Source organism: Prionailurus bengalensis, chromosome B2, assembly GCF_016509475.1.
Source record: "Prionailurus bengalensis isolate Pbe53 chromosome B2, Fcat_Pben_1.1_paternal_pri, whole genome shotgun sequence".
Lineage (NCBI taxonomy): Eukaryota > Metazoa > Chordata > Mammalia > Carnivora > Felidae > Prionailurus > Prionailurus bengalensis.
The window spans coordinates 53,343,015-53,366,619 of record NC_057349.1 but is presented as its reverse complement, the minus strand read 5'-3'; the positions used below and the strand labels follow the sequence as shown (position 1 = coordinate 53,366,619).

The following is a 23,605-nucleotide window of genomic DNA, read 5'->3' as shown; positions in this document are numbered from 1 at the left end:
ACTAGAGGCTTCTCGGTATAGTCCCCTCTGTAAAACTGGCAAGCTTTCCCAGGTGAGCACTAACCACTTAGCACTCAGGGTTGGAAGGGCACAGAATGCAAGCAGGGAGTTGCTAGTCCAGTCGACAGCATTCTGGGCAGGACTCTGGCTCTGCTAGGTTAGGAGTGATGTAAAAGTACGTGGTCAGGTCACCTGTCCTTGGAAGAGCACAGCTGTTGTTGACCTCTTCCAGTAGGTCAACCTGTTACTGACCTGTTACCTTTTTCCCAGTAAAGTTTTTGTTTTCCTTCCAGTTAAGTGGATCTATATTGGGGAAAATTAAAATACTTTTAAAAGTAGGTCATGGTATTTAAAAAGTAGGTCATGTTAATGGAGTATATTGTTAATCAAGCCTTGATGCCACAGCAGGAAAAATGTGTAAATAAAAGTGAAAAAAAAGCATTTATTCAGTCACAAAGACTCACAATTGAATAAGACACAGTCTTCTGATCTTGTGGACCTTCATATCCAGTAGATATCTATATGAACAGGTTAGTTTAGCAAAATACCAGAGTAGGAGCTATGTGACAGCTTCACAGACCTGGAAAACAAGACACTGTAGGAAACACATTTTCAAATCATCACCTTGATCACATGGCATGAGTAGTACTGATCGTCAACTGTGTCTGCAGCCCCTTGTCAGCCTGAGGGATTGGGTGCTAGTAGATGCCTGACATTCATTATGGGGTTTTGGAAGCATGTGACCTTTTTTAAGGCAGAGGTGCTCATTTGTAACCACACTTTCAGAGTTCTGTGACCCATGTATCTATGAATTACAGTTCAGATGGTGTAAAGTACAGGTATATGTGTAAGACATTTGCCAAAAGGTGATTCAAAAGCTTCTCGAAGCCTTTTAAGGTTTATTCACCCCTCCAGGGCAGAGAATGGCTGTTACTAGCCTCTGAAAGGGACTCTTCTCACACAGGCTGTCTGGTGATCAGGCCCCAGCACCTCTAGCCTCTCCCTGACTCCTTCCTGCTAGACATTTGGGCCCCCTCACCCCAAATATTTATCATTTCTCGTTGAGCCTTCTCTCTTCCATGGCACTTTTTTGGTACATATCCCTATAATTCCTGGCACAGTTCATGCTATTTTAAATATACAACCTTCTTGTCTTCTTTGTTAGAACATATTTTTTTGCAATCAGTATTATTTCTGTCTGTGCTATTACTGTCTCTCTTGGTCCTGTTCTCTATTAATATAATATATCCAGATCTAGAAGAATGTATTTTTTGTGTAACATACTTTGTAAAGCAGGAGATGTCACCCTATCCTCGAACTTTGAAATACTTGTTAGAAAGTACTTCATTTCCCATTTTTGTCCCTTCTCTCTTAATGCCCCAATTAGTGAATTTCTTCCAGCTGTGAATAAACCAATTGAAGTTCTTCTTTATTTAACTGTGACAGTCACATACACATCCCTGGAGTTTTGTTTTCAGCCAGTGCCAACAGTTAATCGAAGTCTTTCTTTCTGCTGTAGGAATTCATGAAGAAACTGGAAGAAAAAAGAGCCGCACTGAATAAAGCTACCAGCATGGGAGATGCTGTTTTGGCCATGTGCCATCCTGACTCCATCACCACCATTAAGCACTGGATAACCATCATCCGGGCCAGGTTTGAGGAGGTCAGTGTGTCTGAGGTCATCATTAGAGCAGCAACAGCTTTGAAAATGAGGGTGTGGAAACTTGGGCAACTGCGATACATTTATGACCGTGGGAACATGAGGCCTCTGCAAAGAAAAATGCTCTTTAAAATACCTTCCAGTGTGCATTACCTGTCTCTGAAGTCCACTTTTATTTTTAAAAGTTGAAATAGTTTTGCAGCTATGCCCCTGCAACATGGAAAGGCAAATATTTGGTTCACTGTATTACTTTCTGTCCCACTTACACACTGTCTCTGTTGGATAAGCCAGCACTTGAATTGTATTTCAGATGAGCGTATGCTTGTGGAATGAAGTGCATGCATGAACTGAATTCTGTATCTTAAGATTTTAGCTATTTTTATTTCTGCTCAGTGCTACATGGAATAAGCATACCTGATCCTTCAGAGAATGCATGTTTGAATTTTTTAACGTTTGTTTGTTTATTTATTTATTTTAACATTTATTTATTTTTGAGAGACAGAGAGAGGCAGAGCATGAGCAGGGGAGGGGGAGAGAGAGAGAGAGGGAGACACAGAATCTGAAGTAGGCTCCAGGCTCTCAGTTGTTTATTAGCACAGAGCCCAATGCGCGGCTCGAACTCATGAACTGCAAGAACATGACCTGAGCTAAAGTCAGACACTCACCCGACTGAGCCACCCAGGTGCCCCAATGTTTCTTTTTGGGAGAGAGAGAGCACGAGCAGGGGAGGGGCAGTTGGAGAGGGGGCCCTGAGGATCCATAGTGGTCTCTGTGCTGACAGTAGTGAGCCTGATGCAGGACTCGAACCCATGAACCGCAAGATCATGACCTCAGCCCAAGTTGGACACTTAACCGACTGACCCACCCAGGCGCCCCCAGCAAGTGCATATTTGAACTTAAATTAGAAAACAAGAGGAAATCTGGGATGTGTATGACATCCATCTCTGCAAGCTGGCTCTTGGTACCACGGATGGGATATAGAAAGACTGGAAGTATTATGAGTCCAGCCCAGGATGATCCCAATTTACATTTAAATTTTGTGGTTTTTATATCAATTAAATAATTAAGATGAAAGAAATTCAGGGAAATTTTTTTTTTCCCCAACAGGTGTTGGCCTGGGCAAAGCAGCATCAACAGAGATTAGCAAGTGCTCTGGCTGGGCTCATTGCTAAACAGGAATTGTTGGAAGCTTTGCTGGCTTGGCTGCAATGGGCTGAAACCACATTGAGTGATAAGGACAAGGAAGTCATCCCCCAGGAAATCGAAGAGGTGAAAGCCCTCATTGCAGAGCACCAGGTAAAATAAATCTCATCCTAACCCCTGGTTCTTTATTTCACCACCGTACTGCTCAAAAGATTGCTTTGTGCTTGTTACCTTCATGTCCTCAAGTCGTTCCTCCTGGGTTTCTAATTCCTTACCTTTATTTTCAGCTCTGTCCCATCCTGTTCTCTCTTTCGGCGATCTCCCTTCTTTATTGCTCCCTGCTTGTGTATTCCACTGTCTGGTGCTGAGCATCTCCCATGATGTCCACCAATACGCCAGTATTTCAAATATATCCTGTCTACAAGGGAATGCATCGTCTTGTTAAGAAAAAAAAAAAAAAAGCCAGTGCTCTATCCTAATCTGTTTTAAACTTTGAAATGATGGGCGTCACATTAACGCTGACTTATTTGTTTGCTTGTTAGTCTGTTTAATATACATTATTAAAGGTAAGCTTAGTTGGCTAAGAGTTAACATCGCTATTATATCTTAATGAAGGTATGAGCCATCCATGTCTGAAATGGCCCTGAAGTGCCTCACGCCATGTTCTCTGTGATGAGAGCTCTTCCATGTGACAGATACTCCAGAAATGTGTTACTCCACTTTTCACTTTTATCCCCCTCCTCTTTTTTTCACCCCTTTTCACCACAATCTGTGCCTTTGCCACATATTCCAGATATTGGGATATGTAAGTCAGTAAGCTTAAGGAGATGAGATAAGAAATGGCAAGATAGTCAAACCTGTTAAATGGAAACTTTAACGTGAATAACTTTTATCTGCCTTGGCATAACATATATGTTAACAGGACTATTTAAAATATATCCACATTTAATGTGGATGCTTTACATCACTGTACATCAGAGCCATCTTAAATATTTCAAATATGTAAGTGAAATGTGCTACAAAGAAGTTCTAAGCACCAACCCAGTTAACTAGTTGCTTTGCAGATAAATGCTCACTTTAAGATTCTTCAGAAAGAGCTTGGGCTGATACCCAGGCAGATTATGTGTGGTCTTCAAACTAAAACAAATCACTGTTACAATGCTGAAATTACTTAACAGGTATCACATTTTATATTCTTTACATATGAGTAAATGCTTTGTTATGTGGGCTTACATTTTTTCCCCCAAAGATGCAACATGTTTATTCCTTTTTCCAGAAATAATAGCATGGTCCTTTTATCCTTTTGTTTTTAGTTCACTTCTAAAGATAGTTTTCTCTGATATACTTGTATTTAATTGACATTGACATTTCAGACCTTCATGGAGGAAATGACCAGAAAACAACCTGATGTGGATAAAGTTACCAAGACCTACAAGAGGAGGGCAGCTGATCCTGCCTCATTACAGTCCCATATTCCAGTCCTGGATAAGGGACGAGCAGGAAGTAAGCAGTGGCTAAGTTCTTTAGTTATTATTATTTATTATTTTTTCTTTTTAGAGAGAAAGAATGCGAGGAGGGGAGAGGGGCAGAGGGAGAGAGAAAGTATCCTAAGCAGGATCCACACTCAACACAGAGCCTGACATGGGGCTCGATCCCACAACCCTGGGATCATGACCTGAGCTGAAAGCAAGAGTTGGACACCCATCCTGCTGAGCCATACAGGCGCCCCCTAATTTCTTTAAAATGAATATGGTTAAGCAAGGAAGTTAGTTTTGAATTGTCGTTTGAAATTTTAGAACAATTGGTGATTCTGTGAGCTCTCTATCATAAAAGGTTTCCTTGAAAGAATACGTGGGCTCAAATATTGTAGCAACTTATTTAAAAATAAAGAAAAAGATATATCCAGGTCTCTGTGTGTAAATTTATTTGCTTGAAGGGTATCTTTTAGATTAGTTAGAAGAAACTGGAAAAAATTTGCAACAAGAACAGAAATCATCATCTCCATTTGCTTTCATTATATAACTAGCCCTAAGATGGAATATAACAGAAATAACCATGACTTGGGTAAAGTTCATGACCTAACTATTCATTGGTGACCAGCAGTCCAATAGATTTTGCCCATGTTCATATGACTTCAGGTTCTATTTACTTCTCAGACTACCTTGACTCCACAAAAGAGTGTCAAAAGTGACACTTAAAACAATTAATAGCTGGTTTGGAGAAGATTTAAAATAAGCAAAATTTATCTCTGAATAGTGGTATATTTGATGTATTTCTGAATAGTGCCTTAATTTAAAAAATGGTTTCAGATCTTTTAGTTACTGTATTGCACAAGGGGGCAAGGTAACAATGTGATTAAGAACTCTGGAGACAGACTCCTTGGCTCTTCTCACGACTTACCAACTAGGGAGATATAACCTTAGACAAGTTACTTAAACTCTGTCTGAGCCTCAATTTACTCATCTGTATAAGGGAATAATTATAACTTCATTGGATTCTGGTAACAATTAAATGAGCTGATGTGTGTGAGGTGGTTAGCATACTTCTTGGCATGTTAGTTAAATGCTCAATAAATATTAGCTATTGATACCTCCAATAGGAGTTAGGAACTCTGGGCATTTTCCAGCTTGGACACTCACTTCCTGTATGACTTTAGGCCAGTAGTTTTTCTAGGCCACATTTAATCAGGTAGATGAGGAAAATGCATTGAGACAATTGTTCTGTGACATTATAAAAACTTGTGAAAAATAGCCAGAAAAGAGGGAGAAAACTTTAGTAAGGCAGGAAATTGGGGTATGAGACTATGCACGGGAAACATGCAATCTCAGCGGGAAATGGATTTGGATGAACGCTGGGATTTTACACACACTTAGATATTTGACTGGAACTTGTAAAGTATCTTGCTCTGACTCTAATGAATGGCCAGTGTCTCCTGCCCTCACCTGCCCTCCTTTCAGCCTTTTTTCTAAGAAGGGCAGCTGAGTTTGTGTAGCTTATTCTAAGATAAGTCTCACTGTCCTGGGAGATCTCTTTTATCATCCCTTAACAAGAGAGAAGATCACAAGGTAATTCATTGTCATTGAAATGGCATGGATTTTAAGCTGGAAAATGCTTTTAAACATAATTTTATAAGAGATCATTCCAGTATTTAAATGCCCTTGTCAAGATATGTTTCTCTAATTTATACAAAAGATCCTTGGTAAGTAAAACAGATTTGGACTTGAACATTATGCATCATCTAAATAGGATATTTCTAAATAATTAAGGTGATTCAGTCTTAGCTGGGAACGATAAAGGCCCAGCCTTAACATATTTCAGAACCCTGGAAACTGCCCTCCTAACTAAAGTTGTATTTTAACAGGAAAGCGCTTCCCAGCATCAAGCTTATATCCCTCTGGATCACAGACACAAATCGAAACCAAAAATCCCAGGGTCAACTTGTTGGTGAGCAAATGGCAGCAAGTTTGGCTCCTCGCACTGGAAAGAAGGAGGAAGCTTAATGATGCCTTGGACAGACTGGAAGAGGTTAGAAAACTCATACATTCTGCACCCCTGATATATGGGATATGGGTTTAGGGAATCAGTGTAATAAAAAATTATAATTGACCCTTGAACAACATGAGCATTAGAGGCACCAACACCCTTCCACACACCGCATCGTCAAAAATCTACGTATAACGTTTGACTCCCCCAAAACTTAACTGCTTAATAGCCTACTGTTGACCAGAATCCTTACTGATAACAATCAATTAACACAAATTTTGTATATTTGTTATATACTGTGTTCTTACAATCAAATACGCTAGAAGAGGGGAAATGTTATTGAGAAAATCACAAGAAAAAAATCACAAGGAAGAGAAAATACGTCTTTTTTTATTTTGTAAAAAACCTGCATGTAAGTGGATCCACACAATTCAAACCCATGTTGTTCAAGGGTCAAACTATAATGTTTAAACATAAGCAGAAGCTGACTCCGTAAGAAAAGGAATCAGATCCAGCTTGGGGCGCCTGGGTAGCTCAGTCAGTTGAGCATTCGACTCTTGATTTTGGCTCAGGTCATAATCTCATGGTTCATGAGTTCAAGCGCCATGTTGGGCTCTGTGCTGGTGGCATAGAGCCTGCTTGGGATTCTCTCTCTCCCTTTCCTCTGCCCCTCTCCTGCTTGCTCTCTCTCTTTCTCTCTCTCTCTCAAATAAAATTTTTAAAAAAATTCAAAAGAAAAGATCAAGCTTGACATATGATTGCTTGGTATTACCTGGAAAATGTAACCGTTTATAGTTCATATATTTTCATTGTTTATATTCTGTGATCTGAGATTTAGAGTTTCAGATTCTGAAACTGGGAAATTTTTAGAAGCCTAAAGGAGGTAGAATGACAAATAGCAGAGAGAGAACAGAGGTAAGTGCTACCACGCTGGGCCTGGTGCTCAGTGGGCAGAGAACTTTCTAGAGGTGTTATTACTTTGGGACATGATCACATTGGCATGATCAGAAATTTTCAGTTTGAGGGTGCCTGGGGGGCTCAGTTGGTTGAGCATCCAGCTCTTGATCTTGGCCCAGGTCTTGATCTCACAATTCGTGAGTTCAAGCCCCACATTGGGCTCTGCACTGACAGCACAGAGTCTGCTTGGGATTCTCTCTGTCTCTCTCTCTCTCTCTCTCTCTCTCTCTCTCTCTCTCTCCCCCTCTCTCTGCCCCTCCCTAGCTTGTGTTCTCTCTGTCTCTGTCTTTATCTCTCTCTCAAAATAAATAAATAAAAACTTAAAAAAAAATTTTTTTTCAGTTTGACTTTTTGAGGAACTTTTATTTGTAAAGAAAAGCCAGTGACACTAGTGAAATTACAGGAAAAATGTTTCTGAGTTCTCTGTGCAAGATCATACCTTTGTTTGAAGTGGGAAAGATAGGTGCTTTATCTAGAAGATAAAAATATTAAAATATTAAAAATAACTTTATTCATAAAGTGTAAGATATAATTTGAGCACTGAATTAACCAAAATACATTTTGTCCTTTCCAGCTGAGGGAATTTGCTAACTTTGATTTTGATATCTGGCGCAAAAAATACATGAGATGGATGAATCATAAGAAATCTCGAGTGATGGACTTCTTCAGGAGAATTGATAAAGATCAGGATGGGAAAATAACCCGACAAGAATTTATTGATGGAATTCTTTCCTCAAGTAAGTCCCAACAGGGGTGACTGTAAATGATGTAATTTTTAAAGAAAATAAGCACCGTTTACACTTGTGTTACCAATAAAGCATCGCCTTTAAACTTGGCTGTGAAGTCACAGCCGTCAGTGAAAAGTGCCCTTGGTAAAATTCATGGGTTTGGATTCAGGCACACTTGTAATTGTGTAACCACAATTAGTATATTCCTTGTTCCACTGCAGCTGTGTCCTCATTAGGATAATAAAGTTAATAATATTTGATTCTTAGATTGTTTGGCGTGACATATAATGGGAAATCAATAAACGCAAGTCAGTCTCTTCCCTTTTTTTGTTCTAATTGGCATTCTGATCATTGTCATTAGTAGGAAATTAGAACTCTTTAAAAATTCTTAAGGTATTTGTCACTTTATTGGTAGTTTAGTCATATGGATATACCTTCTCTGGAAGATGTTACTGGAAGTAATTCTTAAAGGAAATTTAATACAATCATATGAATGTGTATATTCGTATGTATAAAATCCATATATTCCTTAAGTAAAGTGGTAGTTGAGCCATATGAAACTTACTAATATGAAACAGTTTTTGAACTAGAAAAATAGCAGTTTCAAGTGATTCACCCTGGTGTAGTCATTAAAGATAAATGCAGGTCCTATACACTGGTTTTGTTTGTTTCGATGTCAATCGGCTTCTTAAAAGGATTTTAATATATTTGATGACCCTGATAATTTAACTGGCAGCATTAAGATCAAAATAATACAATCAAGAATGTCTTGAGGCAGAATTAACATGTTATACCTCTTCCTTTTTTTTTTTTTAAAGCTTAAATCTTTTTGTCAAATGTTACTGTAAATAGCTAGGTTTTTAAAAACTTTCATTGGGAATGTAGTATGGCTTATTCTGAGAGTATCCTAATTATCATTCATACGTGGAATCTAAATACAGAGTTAAACTCAGAGTGGAAAAGTGGTTGCCAGCGTCTGGGGGTGGGGGTGAGGGGAAATAGGGAGAGTCTGGTACAAGAGTACAATCTTTCACCGTAAGGTCTGAGGTTCTAAAGTATAATGTGGTGACTATAGTTGATAATACTGTACTGTGTCATTGAAATTTTCTGAGTAGAACTTAAGTTTTCAGAAAAACAAAACAAAACAAAAAGATAAATATGTGAGGTGATGGATGTGTTAACTAACTTGATGGGAGGAATCCTTTCACAGTGCGTACGTGTATCAAATCATCACAATATACACTTTTGATTGTCTTACAATTTTATTTGTCAGTTATACCTCAGTAATGCTATTTACTATTATCTGAAAATTTTAGAGTTTCCAACCAGCCGCCTGGAGATGAGCGCAGTTGCAGACATCTTTGACCGAGACGGCGATGGATACATTGACTACTATGAGTTTGTAGCGGCCCTTCATCCGAATAAAGACGCATATAAACCTGTCACTGATGCCGACAAAATCGAGGATGAGGTATCATTATCTTTCCGCCACCTGCAACAACGTCTTGTGCTGCCAGGATATCCTGCACAACCCATGCAGCCATTTTATTTATTTCATTTTGAGTTGTCCTGTCAAGGTTTTAAGGATTCCGCAGTGTGTAATAACATTAAAGTGGACATTTCATTGTTCTTTTTGGCAGGTGACAAGACAAGTAGCTAAGTGTAAATGTGCAAAACGATTTCAAGTTGAACAGATCGGAGATAACAAATACAGGGTAAGTCTGCAAAATAACGGTTTAGTTCTCTTGAAGGAGAAAAATTGAAATTTGTATGCAATTTGATCTGCATTGCTTTCCAGGAATGCTAATTACTTTTACCTCACATCACAATATAGTGGTCTATAAAATTCCAACTTTTGTCATTTTACATTCTATAAACATAGCCTGCATTTTGTAAATTAGGACATATCTTTGACATGTACGTTACTTTTAAGGAGGAAAACACATCTCACATACTCAAGTTGGTTCGTGTGACTTATAATATATTTTATTATGACTACAGGTAAGTTTTCATATTTCTAGTAACAAAGCTATTCCAAGCCAGAACCATAAAGTTAAAAATGTTGACTCATTTTTAGAAAAGTGAAAAAAGAGGCAATGTTTTCCACTTGTACAGTTATTTTTCCTTTCATTCGAAGTCTCAAAAGCTCAGTCCACCTTCTTCAGAACAATTATTTGAAGACTAATGTGACTTTGTCACTCCTCTCTCTTTTTTTTCTCTGTTTTGGGATATCTCTTATATGTAGTAGCTAGACAGGAAATGTGCTGAGTTTCCCTAATACAGTTTGTTATTTACAAATGAAATTTTTTTAAATTTTAATTTGTATATTTCCACATTGGAAAAGATTCATCTACATATTTGAATTTCTAACCTAAATTTGAAACCCAAAGCTTTTCAAAAAAACTTGTATAGGAAATTTTCTGCCTATTTGGTTTAAAGTCTGAACACATGGGTACCTGCACATTTCTAAACTAGGTACTGTATCCAGGAGCCCCGAGTGTGAAAGATTGTGTGTGTGTGTGTATGTGTGTGTGTGTGTGTTCTAGAGTCATATAGAAAGTTTCCTATTGAACTAATTGTGTCTTTCTTCCATTTTTCATTTTTTTTTTATCAGTTCTTCCTGGGAAATCAGGTATAAACCAGTGGAATGTATTCTCAAGTTCCCAATGATTTTTTTTTTTTAACTTTAATTCATAGCCATTAAAGCTTGCCATGGCCAATCTTTCCCATGCTGTTGCCCTAGCTACTACATTGTTGGTTGGCGTGGTGTTTCTGTAAATGCTGTAAGGATCCTTGATCCAGGATTCCTTTTTGCAGTGTGTCTTAAATGAGGAGATTACTTTTAAGCAAACCAGATAATAAATTGTAGCTTGACTGGTCACAGTGTTGCAAATGCAATTTTTAATTCCAGTTTATAATAATATGTTATATGTATTTTATGCAAATACTCATTGGAACACAAATTTGATTCTGCACACATCTCTACACTGTATTTAACCATTGAGGTCACATGGTCTACAGTAGCTAGAGAAGGACCAGCGTCAGGCAATGACGTGGGAAGACAGAGAAGTGAGAAGTCTCCCTGGCACTCAGCCACAAGTAATGTGTTCTCTCCAAAGCAGCTATTGTCCTATTTGTCCTAAATCATCAATTTTAGGGCTTTGCATTTTCCAAGTAGAAATTTTAACTCTGGAGGTTTTAACTGGTATCATTCATTTTGAGGACATGTATCTCCCATATGAAATCCTAAACCACACTTTATCCCATTTTGACTTCACATTGAAGTCAGTATAAACTGTCCAGTGGCACTGTGTCATGATCACAAGTTTTAGAACTAAAGATAAGAGAAATTGTGTTTTGATTTAAACAGGAGAAGAGTTCTTCCCTGTATGCTTTTGGAAAGAAGCATACTATTTGTAATACCTGACCATATCATATTAGATATTCCTCTGCCTCTCAGTTGTTAAGCCATATTGTAGCTTAAGTTTCAAATTCCCTCTTACTCCCATTTATTGCAAGCACATAATTTTTTCAAATAGAAATTTTCAGGTCCTTCGAATTGATGTCTTTAAAACTTGGCATTAAGTATAATATATAAAAAGTTACTGTCATATTCACTTATTATTATTTTATGAGTTAACAATTGGGGTAGTATTTTTTATTTGTGGAAAGGATGAGAAAAATGCTCACTTTAAATGGTTTTATTTACTGAAAACACAAAGAGCAACATTAATCTATTTTTTTCCTACATCACGATTTGGCTGTTAGGAAAATTAGAGAAATTCTGAAGGCAATGTTATTGTCTAGAAAATACATTCTCAAAATAAAAATTTATATTTATTAGACTTGAAATATCTCTATAAAATAGTAATTCTCCTTTTGTTTTGAACATAATCTTGGATTGAAAGTATCTTGTCTAATTATCTGGTTTCTTAAGGGTAATTTTCTTTAAATCCCTTCCTTTTCCTTTGCTTATTAGCAGCACCAAATTTTTTTCTAACAAAATAAATATATATTTTAATTTCAAAATTTTAATTTACATTTCAGGAACCGGTTCAATTATAAGAGAGTTTAAATCTCAAGGCTTGAAAATGGACTACTTTAGAAATAGCAATATAAAAAGGGTTGATGTAAAACGCATGAGTTCCTGCTGGTGCATCTTACATGCTCTCCAGGTCCTTTTGAGTTTCAGGGTCATGGGTTGGCTTTGTTTTAGGTTCTATTCCTGAAACTCAATGTTAAAGCATATTGAAAAGCAGCAGATTGTTTTCTATTTAAAGTGAAGTTTTCCGTTTACCCATCATGAGTCCAGACAAATAGTCAAAGTCACAATTGCTTCTTACCTGCCTTTAAAAGAAACTATGTTTACTTGACTGTTCATTTTGCTATGGTATCTGTTGAGTTGGCAACCATGAAAATCAGTATGGTGATTTTTACAAGCTGAACATGAGCCTATTAGAAATGATTTCAAAGTATAAAATTATTTCTCATGGGCTTTCAAAACAAATCTTAGGATCAAAAACTATCTGTACTCTAGACGGTTATTCCAGACTTGCAGAATTTGTAGCATATCCAAGTGATTGGAAATCCACTGAAAGGGTAAGAACACAATTGCGTATTAGTGTCAGTAATTATGGTACAAACAGCTTTAAGACAAAGCCTTTTAGATTCGAAAGCTGTATCAGTAATAATGTGTCACTGGCTGTTCTAATAGTACAGTAATCCAAAATGGCACACTAATCCAGCCTTTGACAGATTGGTTTACCAGATCATTAGTGATCCAGAAATTTTAGTTGACTGTGAAATTTTTGCTGGTCATGTTCATTTACTGCTTTATCTCTCTAAAGTCAAAACTGCTCTTAGGGAAAACCGAATGAGCTTATGGAGATTATTCCTGCAGATTTCAGTGGAAAATAGTTTTAGTATAAGAGAAAGTTTTAATGAAGAAGAATCAGAGTTTACTAAGCTTTCTTTAGAATCTTATTTTGTATAAGCCCTGGCAGGTGGGCCAGTGCTTATTTTGGTGTCTGTGTTTAATTTCTAGAAACATCTTTCAATTACTGCCTTACTAATGTTTCTATCATAAAGAAAATTCATTTCTGGAACAAAGCTTCAATATTACACTTGATAACCTTGGTAGCTTTTTTCAAACTGTTTCCTTTGGGCTAAATCAGCATGCAGCAGTCTAACGCAGATCATTTCAAACCCCTTTTGACGAGATTTTACTAATCGCTGTGAACTAAGCAAGAAATTTAAGTTGGTTGCTTAAGCTACTGCAGATTGCATATCATCCTTAGGTGTTTAGCCTTACTGTTGACAATTAGAGGTTCTGTCTTTCATCTTCACAGTTTGGGGACTCCCAGCAGCTGAGGCTCGTTCGAATCCTACGAAGTACCGTAATGGTTCGTGTTGGAGGCGGATGGATGGCGCTTGATGAGTTCTTGGTGAAAAATGATCCTTGCAGGGGTAAGGAGATGCTATGTTATGATAATAATACCATGAAAGTATACCAATTTTGTATTACTTCCCAGCATCAAAAACATGCTGGGTCTAATTTTGGTTATTTATTACGATAATGAACATTTCACATTGGTCTCTGTCAGCCTAAAGTTCCCAAAGAACTTTCGGCAATCATGTAAACCATGTTCTTCTCATTTTTTTTTCTTACTTCTTCTGGATAATTATGAGAGTGATAGACAGGAAAGACTAGAGTAGATGTATTCATTTTTTAATGAAATGCTCCCATATGCAATTTTCAAAGTCAGTAATTACATCAACTAGGGAAAAGAGTTCATCTGTCATTAAATAGCGAAGTAAAATGAAAGGAAACTGAGGTGAAGAAGACTGAACATGCTGGATGGTAAAAGTTTAAAAGTGAAAGTTTTTTTTCCTTTAAATTGGGGGAAGGTAAGGAAAGTAATACCTAAACATTTAAAAATTAATTATCAACTGCTAACTTGACGCTTACTTGGAAGCTGTAGGTTAGCACATTAAAAATATAAACATATGCTACTGTATAGCTCACTCCATATCTACCAGCCACAGAGTCCTTGATTATCTTTTAATTTTCCTTATCTTTCAGATCCCATAGTCGATTTTGGAATTCTTAACTGATTTACCTTACAAATGGTCGTTTGATTGCAGTCTCTAGTTAGGTCCCCTTTACTTAGTAGGTCCATTTTTCTTTGAAAAAAGGAAACAATAAAATTCTGTGATTTTCTTTAACCTGTGAGCTCATTTTGCTCCTCTTAAACAAACAACCACAGATGTTTGTGCTGATACTGATAGGCTACCCTGCGGGAGGCCGGGGTTCTTCCAGTGGGGCCTGTTTGTTAATATAGTGCTGGCACCTGGATGCATAGGTGTATCAGAGTGAGCCCTGCTCTGCCAAGGGCACCTTCGATCAGCATACAACCCTACAGGTAGCTCTGCTCTCTGCAAGTCACAGATACACCCCAAAAAGGGGCAAAATAACAAAAACTCCCTTTCTTAGTAAATGCAGCCTGAAGTAATGTACCTTCATTTATGAAGCAAAGAAATGAGAATGTGTAGCATCCTGTCGAGTTGCTTAGAGAGGCTATCGTGGCTGCGGCCAAGTCTTCCAAATAGGTTTTTCTTATGGAGTCAAATCTCAGAGTGCTTCTTTTCCTGATGCAACTTTTCTTCTAAAATGTGTGCTAAAAGCCGGATCTGAGCACCCTTTGCATATTCAACTACTGTACTTTGTTTCTTCTCTTGCTAACAGTATTCTTTAATGTGATTGGTATCCTGTGTCATTTTTTCTAGTTCATCATCATGGGAGTAAAATGTTACGTTCGGAATCAAACTCTTCAATTACTACTACTCAGCCTACTATAGGTTGGCAACCCCTCTCTTTGCCTCTCCCCTCTTACCTTTTCTCTTTCCTACTTTTACATTCTCGCTTTAATCATTTGTTTTAAGATAACATGCTTCATCCATCGCGTATGGCTTAACTCATATCCAACTGAGCTGGTGCTTCCAAATTTAAATTCTGAACCGTTGACACACTTCCGGTGTGTTGCACACGTAGGTGTTCTGTAAGTGATCAAACACATGCTAACACGTTGCTCATTGGGTTCTTGTGGAGTGTTCTCCGTGTGCATATGTGTTTGTATGAGTGTTGCATCACTGATTATCTCCTATCCTTGGGTCTGGTGTTTGTTATTTGCATGTTGGTTAAACAGACTTTTTGGAGGCATAAAATAAAAATACTAGTTGCCTCATTTAAGTGAAGAACCTGAGAGTTTATATGTTGTCATCATGATTAACAAGCCATCTCTCATTCTGTGTAATTCTATTGTTTAATTAATTCCAGTGTTAAAAAACTGGCATTCTCCTTACCTCAGTAGTACATGCAAAAGACACAGTCCCCGCCTTACTGGCTTGTCTTCTCAGTGTGCAGAAAGGGCGATGAAACCATGTGGGCATCAGTAGCTGGTGGATTAACAATATTTTAGCATGAGCTTTCCATTTTCATGCTGACTCTTTCTTTAATAGTGGTTATTCTTGCTGGTGTCTAGTGTTAGAATAAACACACTATTTTTTTTTCTTTCCCAAACTTACTTGTATCCAAAAGGAATGCATTGTAAAGGAATGCATTTAACTTTTTGTTATGCTGAGTTGGAGTTGGCATGGCAAAAAGATGTTCTTGAAATCCTCAACTTAATCTGTGGTGCCAGCTGGTTGTTCTTCCCGTAAATTGATTGAGCGTCTCTTTTTTTCTCCCCCTTCCTCTTTTGCTTGTGTACCTCGTTGTGTGCCACGTAATCCAGCCAAAGGAAGGACAAACATGGAACTTCGGGAGAAGTTCATTTTAGCAGATGGTGCCAGTCAGGGTATGGCAGCCTTCCGGCCCCGGGGCCGAAGATCGCGGCCTTCGTCACGAGGAGCTTCACCCAACCGCTCAACATCTGTGTCCAGTCAGGCTGGCCAGGCGGCCTCTCCACAGGTCCCTGCCACCAGCACACCCAAGGTAAGACTCAGCTGGGAAAGGTTGTCTTTCTCCCATGCAGTCACTGTCTCCGGTATACTTTTGAATGTTTTGGGACCCCAGCATTTGAAGGACCTGTCTTCTCCATTTGTATCCCTTCTCACAATATGATGCACGAAGGATTTAAAAACATGTATCTACATATGTGCTTTTGCCTTGTGGCTCATATGGAGACTGTCTATTTAGGGGCTTTGGTTACCTTTCAGATTGGTTTTTCTTTTTAAATAAAGCTTTATTTTTTTATTTTATTTTTTTGATGTATATAATTTGCCATCCAATCTTTCCACTTATTTTTAATCGTTATCATTCTTACTGTGAAACATTACTCTTTGCTATGAATATCTCTTTCTGTGGTTTGTTTTTTATCTGCTGTCCTTTACATTTGATTTGCCATTGTTCCATACAGATTCTCCATCCTTTAACACGCAATTATGGTAAACCATGGTTGACAAACAGCAAAATGTCAACTCCTTGTAAACCAGCAGAGTGCTCAGACTTTTCCGTGCCGTCTGCAGAGGTATCGTAAGGCCCAGATTCTAGTCTAACAGTCTTCTTTAACTGAAACTGTCACCCACTAACATTGCTTTACCTCTCCCTTAACACATGCACTTTTGATAATACCACGTCTTTTTACAGACTTCTATAAAATAATAAACAACTCCGCATTTCTGGGAAGACATGAGAGTGTCTTTTCTCTCTTGGGAGAGTGAAATACAGGAGATTATATTAGACTTATGTCAAGTTTCTTTTAGAGCTCATGGTATGCTTGTGCTTCTAGACATTATTTGGGCAAGAAATGCAACAATACCCCTTCAGGTGAGAGTGAGAGGCAATGTCATTTACAAGTATTTGCTTAAAAGAATATTTATTAAGTGTAGACTGTGAGCAAGGTCCTTCCAAATGTATGCTACATTTATTTCTGCACAAGAACACTGGGTGGGTAAGACATAAAAGCCTTTTAGTTTTCAGTGGCGGGGGGGTGGCTTAGGTATGAAAAAAGTTATCTGGCATTTTCAATAGGTATGTGTCTTTATTAGACTTTAAGGATTATTATTTAAGTGTGCTTCAGCTTTTTATATGGCAGGATTTATGGAGATAAGATATTTAGGTCATGTAAAATGTGCCCAATTAGCTCATATATCAGACCATTTCATTCAAGTGAAAATCAACCAAATATATTTGAAAGAAAGTTCTCTGTAAAATGACACACACATAGGTATCAAATGATCACATACTTGATTAGAGGTACAATAATTGGGGTGATGTCCCTAAATAACTTTGCTTGAAATGAAGTCCAGGACCCTTTTATGAAAGTCATATATGGTACCTGTAAAAAGCCCTGTATGCTTTTCAAAACACTTTCTAATCTATTATTTAATCCTCACATCAGTAGTAAGAGGTAAGCAGAGAAAATTTCATTACTCTCATGATTCAAAATGTCATTACTGGTAATGGTAGAATTGAGGCAGAAACAATCCATTCTTCAATTCTTCCTCATTCCCTGACCCTTCATTTCTACCCTGTCACTTATGGTGAATCTAGTGTAACAAAAACTGAGAACAGTTCAAGAGGCCTCAAGCAACATATATGTTTTAAATATTTAGGGCTATGCTGCTATGTGCCAATTTTTTTAAAACTAGAGATTCCCCCAGATTAGAGTTTAAGTATGTTATTTAAACTACTATAAAACTATGTTTCGTTTCAAATAGCCTCATTAGACAAAACAACCAAAGAGAGAAAACAACTAAGGTATATACCTCTATGGAGGGGTCTGTGAGAATCCTAGGTAGGGTTGGTGACCCTAAAATAAGAGCAGTCAAGGCCTTCCAAGAAGAATGATTTTACATGGCAATGAATTCTGCCACCTTGGGTGATATGTTTCATAATTTGGGGGTCCTCACTCTTTTGTGGGTTGTCAAGATTCTTTTAAACTTAGGAATTTAACTAGATGAAAGTTGTCAGATCTTGGGCAGATCACTGCCCTCCTCAGGCCCTCATTTTTCACATTTGCCAAAAAAGTTGTGATTAGGGGAATGTAAGGATTAATTATCCTTACATGGATGAAAGTATTTTGAAAATTTAAGGTTTTTTTAAATGTTTATTTTGAGAGAGAGCGAGTAGGGGAGGGGCAGATAGAGAATCCCAAGCAGGCTCTGCACTGTCAACATGGAGCCCATCACAGGGCTCAGTTCACAATCTGTGAGATCATGACCTGAGCCAAAATCAGGAGTCTGATGCTCAACCTACTGAGCCACCCAGGCGCCCCGAAGAGTTAAGTTATATACGTATACAAATCACATATTAATTCTGTCCTTAAATGTATGCATAGAATACATATGTAAAGAATTTTGAATATTACATTTATATTAAATTGCAACTCTAATATATCAAAATGTCTTACATACACATTTACAACTAATATGAGAAAAACTAATTTTTAAAAAAAATGGACACATGGGGTGCCTGGGTGGCTCAGTTGGTTGAGCGTCCAACTCTTGATTTCAGCTCAGGTCATGATTCCAGGGTCGTGGGATCAAGCCCCACATTGGACTCTGCACTAAGCATGGAGCCTGCTTAAGATTCTCTCTCCCTTTGCCCCTCCTGCCCACTCATGTTTGCTCACTCTGGTTTTAGAAAAAAAAATTTTTATTTAAAAAATGCCCATATACACCTGTTGGGATGAGCACTGGGTGTTGTATGGAAACCAATTTGACAATAAATTTCATATTAAATAAACAAATAAAAATAAATAAAAATAAAAAATGCCCACATAATTTGTACAGGTTCATTTCCTCTGAGCAGCTCCCTGTGAGTTCATTGAGGCAAGTGACATCCCTTATACTTCATGGGAGATTTGCTTATTTTGTTAACTTTGGGGAAATTTTCAGAATGTTGTAGTGGTCTGGAAAAAATGCAGTGATTTTAGGCTTATAATAAAATCTCATGGTTGTGATTGCTTTAGGCATTCTCTGTGAACTCCTATAAGAATTTTTAAAGAATTTTCCCTAAGTGTTGCCCACGTGTCTCCTGCATAAAGACCATAGAAGGAAATGAAAGTAGATGAAGTGATGTGGTACCAAGTTGTAAAATGTCACTGCCTCTTTTTTGCAGTTAAGTTTGTTTAAATGAAGACTGTTGAGGCATCATTTACTTATTGTTCTGTCAGTTTTATTTCTGGCTGGTTCCCTAAAAGCATTGGAGGCACCAGAATATTCAAGCACAGCTTTTTCAGAGTCCCATTCTCTCTCTGTACCATGCACTCCCTACCTTTCTGGCAAGACTCTTCTAACTCCATAATGTTCACTGACAACCTGAAAGATACTAATGTGCTCACGGTTTAATTTGCCTTTTTTTTCCCCTTGCTATCCTTTGGGGAGCTCTATTTCTGTGTTTTCTCTTCCATATGAATTCCTTTTTAACTCAGGGAGGGAATAAGGAATGAGTGGGAAGAAGCAAGTGGAGAGAACCCCATGCCACGTCTAATCGAAAAGCCTCTCCCACTCCCCCTCCTGAGGAGGCCCAGTGCAGGGGCTTCCACCAATCTGTAACGTGGTGTCAGTGGAATATCGTGGAACAGGAACGATTTCTTGAAATGTCCTTTCACTGATTAAATACAGGGAACACCAATACAAGGAAGCAAGCTTCGACTTCCAGGATATTTATCAGGGAAAGGCTTCCACTCTGGGGACGACAGTGGCTTGATAACCACCGCAGCCGCCAGAGTCCGAACACAGTTTGCTGGTAAGTGTGATGTGGCTCTTTCTGTGATAGCTTTTTGCGGTATGATCTGAAGGTGAAAGTCCCTGTTCTTCTTCATGGCGAATGAAATAACAAATTGACAGTGCTGTATTCTTTCAAAACGACACATAGCCCTGTCCTCCAACAATGGTAGGGGATAAATGACAAGAAAATCCCTTTTGGAAAGTATCAAAGGAAGATGAACATAAAAAAAACTAGAGCAGTATCCTACCCCTTTACGCTGGAAGCCTTGGCTCTTCTGTCTGCTTACAAGTTTCCTGGGCTCCATTTTGGGTGGTTGGAAAAACCCAACTGGACTGGGCCTTACACCCGTGCTAGTCCTGCTTCTTCACAGAATAGTGAACCTGGTCCCTGGGGTTGTGGGCTCAGTAAGCATGAAGTTTCTTTAAAATTTCAAGACTTCTCTTTTAAATTCCTCTGTGCTTCTAATTACTTATCCTCGGGTAAAGCGTTTGCCCCATGTCTGCCCTGCACACATCCCTAGGTACACATGTTAAACTTTGGAAAGCATAATGTTAAATTCTAGGTATATTCCTTATATCTGTTTGTAGGAAATGGAATCCTGTCTAAGCCCAAACCTACCTTTTGTCTGTAAGCCTACCTTTTTGTATATTACATTGACTTAGAGTGAGGCTACCGACCCTAGGGAATGCAGAAAGGCCACGAATCCACAAGTGTCTGCTGAGTGCCTGCTAGGTGACAAAAAAAATGTGTTGAGATTAAAGGTGGCATTAGGTTTCAAGAATGTGTTGTCAATGGACCCGGTAATGAGGGTGGTTCAACTCCGTCCTCTCTCCTCAGATCCCAAGAAGACTCCCAGCCGACCAGGAAGCCGAGCCGGAAGCAAAGCTGGCAGCAGGGCCAGCAGCCGCCGAGGCAGTGATGCGTCAGACTTTGACATTTCGGAAATCCAGTCTGTGTGCTCAGATGTGGAGACTGTCCCCCAGACACACAGGCCTACGCCCCGAGCAGGTTCTCGGCCCTCCACAGCCAAGCCTTCCAAAATCCCCACGCCCCAGAGGAAATCACCTGCCAGCAAATTGGACAAGTCCTCAAAGAGATAGTGCAATTGGTTCCACCGCGGCCCTTCCTTGAGCGTTTATTATTTAAGTTTGAAAGATGTAAAATATGATGTAGAAATTATTATGAAATAATTGCAAGGAGTTGAGTTTAAAATTCTGCAGATGGCCTTATTTGTGTATTTGTCTTCTTATTTTATCTGTATAATTTCTTGTCAGATATTCTGGGGGTTAAAGTCACATCATATGTGAGGGGGAGGAAAGAGTCTAACATGCACTAACATTTCCGCACTGTAAGGTGTGGAGCACACACTAGAATCGGTGACTGTACCTACAGGTAAGTCCTCATCCTCTCCGACAGCCACAGCACGACAGCCGCAGCTAACGTTAAGGATACCTCATGACATTTTCTTGCTTTTGTAGACACTCTGAGAAGCCAAAAGACACACACCGGGCATACATTTTGAGATCATTAAAATGTAAACTAAAAGGGGGAGGGCAGACAGACGAACACAACCACGTACAGTTCTTTAAGCAGTGTCTGACAGAGAACTCACAGGAAGTTACTTTAGGCACTTGCCAGTGCTATGACATTCGAGAACCTTACAGCATTTCTGTGCCATTGCTTCACATGAGGCCAGAGGCGTCCCGGATATTAGACCTATTATACTGTAAGAATATAATTATAAAGTGCATTCATATAAATGTGAGGTTTTCTTTTGCTTGAGTGGACAGTAGCACCTGTATCATTGAACTCATTTTGTATCAAAGCAATTTTGCTTGCAGAAAGCTATGAAATAAAACATGTCCCTTAACTACATTGCTATGGAATTAATTTTTTTCCCCAGGGAAAATCCGTGTATTTTTTTATGAGCAATATCAATTTGGAGTGACCAAAAGATACTTAAAAATGGGTTTATTTTGATTTCTCATCTGAAATAATCATGTTCTGGTATTATATCTATATTTAATAAATATATACATTTTAATTTATTATGTATACTCACATACTATAGAAAGATATTAGTATGCATTTAATAAAACCTATTCACTTGAACATGTGGAATACCTGATTATTTAAAGAACTTTTTCTATTGTTTGTTTGTTTTGAATAAAGGTTGTACGTCTGATGTATTCTTACTAATAGTGTGACAGGGTAAGTTTGGGGGGCATCAAAACACAGGGACACAATAAGGTATGTACTAAGAATGACATTAACATATATTCAGTATTCTACAAATATTTTTAGTACCAACCGTGTGCAAGCTCCTGTGTTCCCCTGAGGCTGCAGGTTCCTTGCTATCTTCTATTCAAGGGGGAAACAGTTCATCAACAAGCAAATCAGTCAAATCACTAAAAAACGTGAATTAAAACCAGGGGATGTGTGACAGGGTGCTGATTTTATTATTAAGACAATATAGTGATATTTTTCTGGCCTGTGTACATTTAAAAATCGAGTGATCAAATTTTCCTAAATACAAAAAATGGCCGTTAGAAGAATGGCCAATCCTGATTAGGGCGTGACAGGTTATGACTCTCCCCAGAACTCCGTAAATTTATCTCAGCAAATGTTGTTGAGGCTCATGGGGATAGTATTATGTTTTCCCTGCTTGGCCTTGTTCACAGAGGCCAACAGAGAAGGGCCTGGAGTCTCCACTGACAGAAATTAGGTGCCGCTTTTAAGTGATAGTAGTTCCTTTTCTCGCCAAGCATGGGTCTCAGGTGGGAGTCCTTGATGGAAAAGGGTAATCCTAACCTAACAGATCACGTGTTGTCATTCATGCATTTATAAACATGTCATCCGAGAAAGCAGTGGGAATTGTCCTTATTCCTTCGGTGATTGGCGTGTGATCACATTTCTACTTCAAAGACAAATTTAAGGGAATGTTTTTTATCTCAGCCTCTTTGAATGCCACCCCTGTTAAAGACCTGGGGATTTTGCTCTCTCTCTCTCTCTTTTTTATAAGTTAAATAAGCTTTTGAAGAAAGACAAGTGGTTTAAAATACTTCAGAGAATTCTTAAGGAACTGCTCATAGTTATCAGCAGTTGCCCTCATGGGGAGCTTTTCAAACTTTGATGCCTGATCTTTGTTTCCTCTTAAACTAATCCTTTACCCACAGGTTGACTTCTGAAGAGTCCCCCCATAAATTTCAGGGAATGTAGCAGACACACCTCTTTCCCTACACACACACCTTCTTCCTTTTCCTTGTCTCTTCTTTCATTTTTCTCTCTTTTTCTTTAAAAAACATGACATTGAGGGGCGCCTGGGTGGCTCAGTGGGTTAAGCGTCCGACTTCAGCTCAGGTCACGATCTCGCGGTCCGTGAGTTTGAGCCCCGTGTCAGGCTCTGGGCTGACGGCTCAGAGCCTGGAGCCTGCTTCCGATTCTGTGTCTCCCTCTCTCTCTGCCCCTCCCCCGTTCATGTTCTGTCTCTCTCTGTCTCAAAAATAAATAAACTTTAAAAAAAAAAAAAAAACCATGACATTGAAATGAATCTCAACTCTAAAAATCTTTTTTTTTTTAATATTTATTTTTGAGAGAGCACAAGTGAGGGAGGGGTAGAGAGAGAGGGAGACAATCTGAAGCAGGCTCCAGGCTCTGACCTGTCAGCACAGAGTCTTTGTGGGGCTTGAACTCCTGAACCATGAGATCATGACCTTAGCTGAAGTCAGACACTTAATGGACTGAGCCACCCAGGTGCCCCATCAACTCTAAAAATCTTAAAAGTTTGGTTCTGTTAAAAGATAAATTAATTTTTTAAAAATATTTATGTATTTTGAGAGAGAGCATGAGTGAGGGAGGGGCACAGAGAGAGAAAGAATCCCCAGTAGGTTCCCAGCTGTC

The 23,605-nt window shown here is 38.5% G+C and overlaps 1 protein-coding gene across 19 annotated transcripts in view; it reads left to right on the top strand.

Annotated features, from left to right (window-relative positions):
* Positions 1–21,817, top strand: part of DST (dystonin) — a 496,232-nt gene extending 474,415 nt beyond the window's left edge. For 6 of the 19 annotated variants that reach the window (XM_043591694.1, XM_043591693.1, XM_043591688.1 and 3 more), the window contains 13 exons: positions 1,520–1,663; positions 2,768–2,956; positions 4,177–4,306; positions 6,165–6,328; positions 7,818–7,980; positions 9,288–9,442; positions 9,612–9,686; positions 10,586–10,603; positions 13,320–13,437; positions 15,765–15,964; positions 16,389–16,499; positions 19,600–19,723; positions 20,543–21,817. In XM_043591694.1, the coding sequence (XP_043447629.1) occupies positions 1,520–1,663; positions 2,768–2,956; positions 4,177–4,306; positions 6,165–6,328; positions 7,818–7,980; positions 9,288–9,442; positions 9,612–9,686; positions 10,586–10,603; positions 13,320–13,437; positions 15,765–15,964; positions 16,389–16,499; positions 19,600–19,723; positions 20,543–20,805 (1,854 nt within the window). In that variant the 3' untranslated portion in view covers positions 20,806–21,817. Of the gene's footprint in view, positions 1–1,519; positions 1,664–2,767; positions 2,957–4,176; positions 4,307–6,164; positions 6,329–7,817; positions 7,981–9,287; positions 9,443–9,611; positions 9,687–10,585; positions 10,604–13,319; positions 13,438–14,757; positions 14,830–15,764; positions 15,965–16,388; positions 16,500–19,599; positions 19,724–20,542 lie in introns of all 19 variants that reach the window. The other 13 variants (XM_043591680.1, XM_043591685.1, XM_043591683.1 and 10 more) reach the window with 3 other exon arrangements.
* Positions 21,818–23,605: the final 1,788 nt, after the last annotated feature.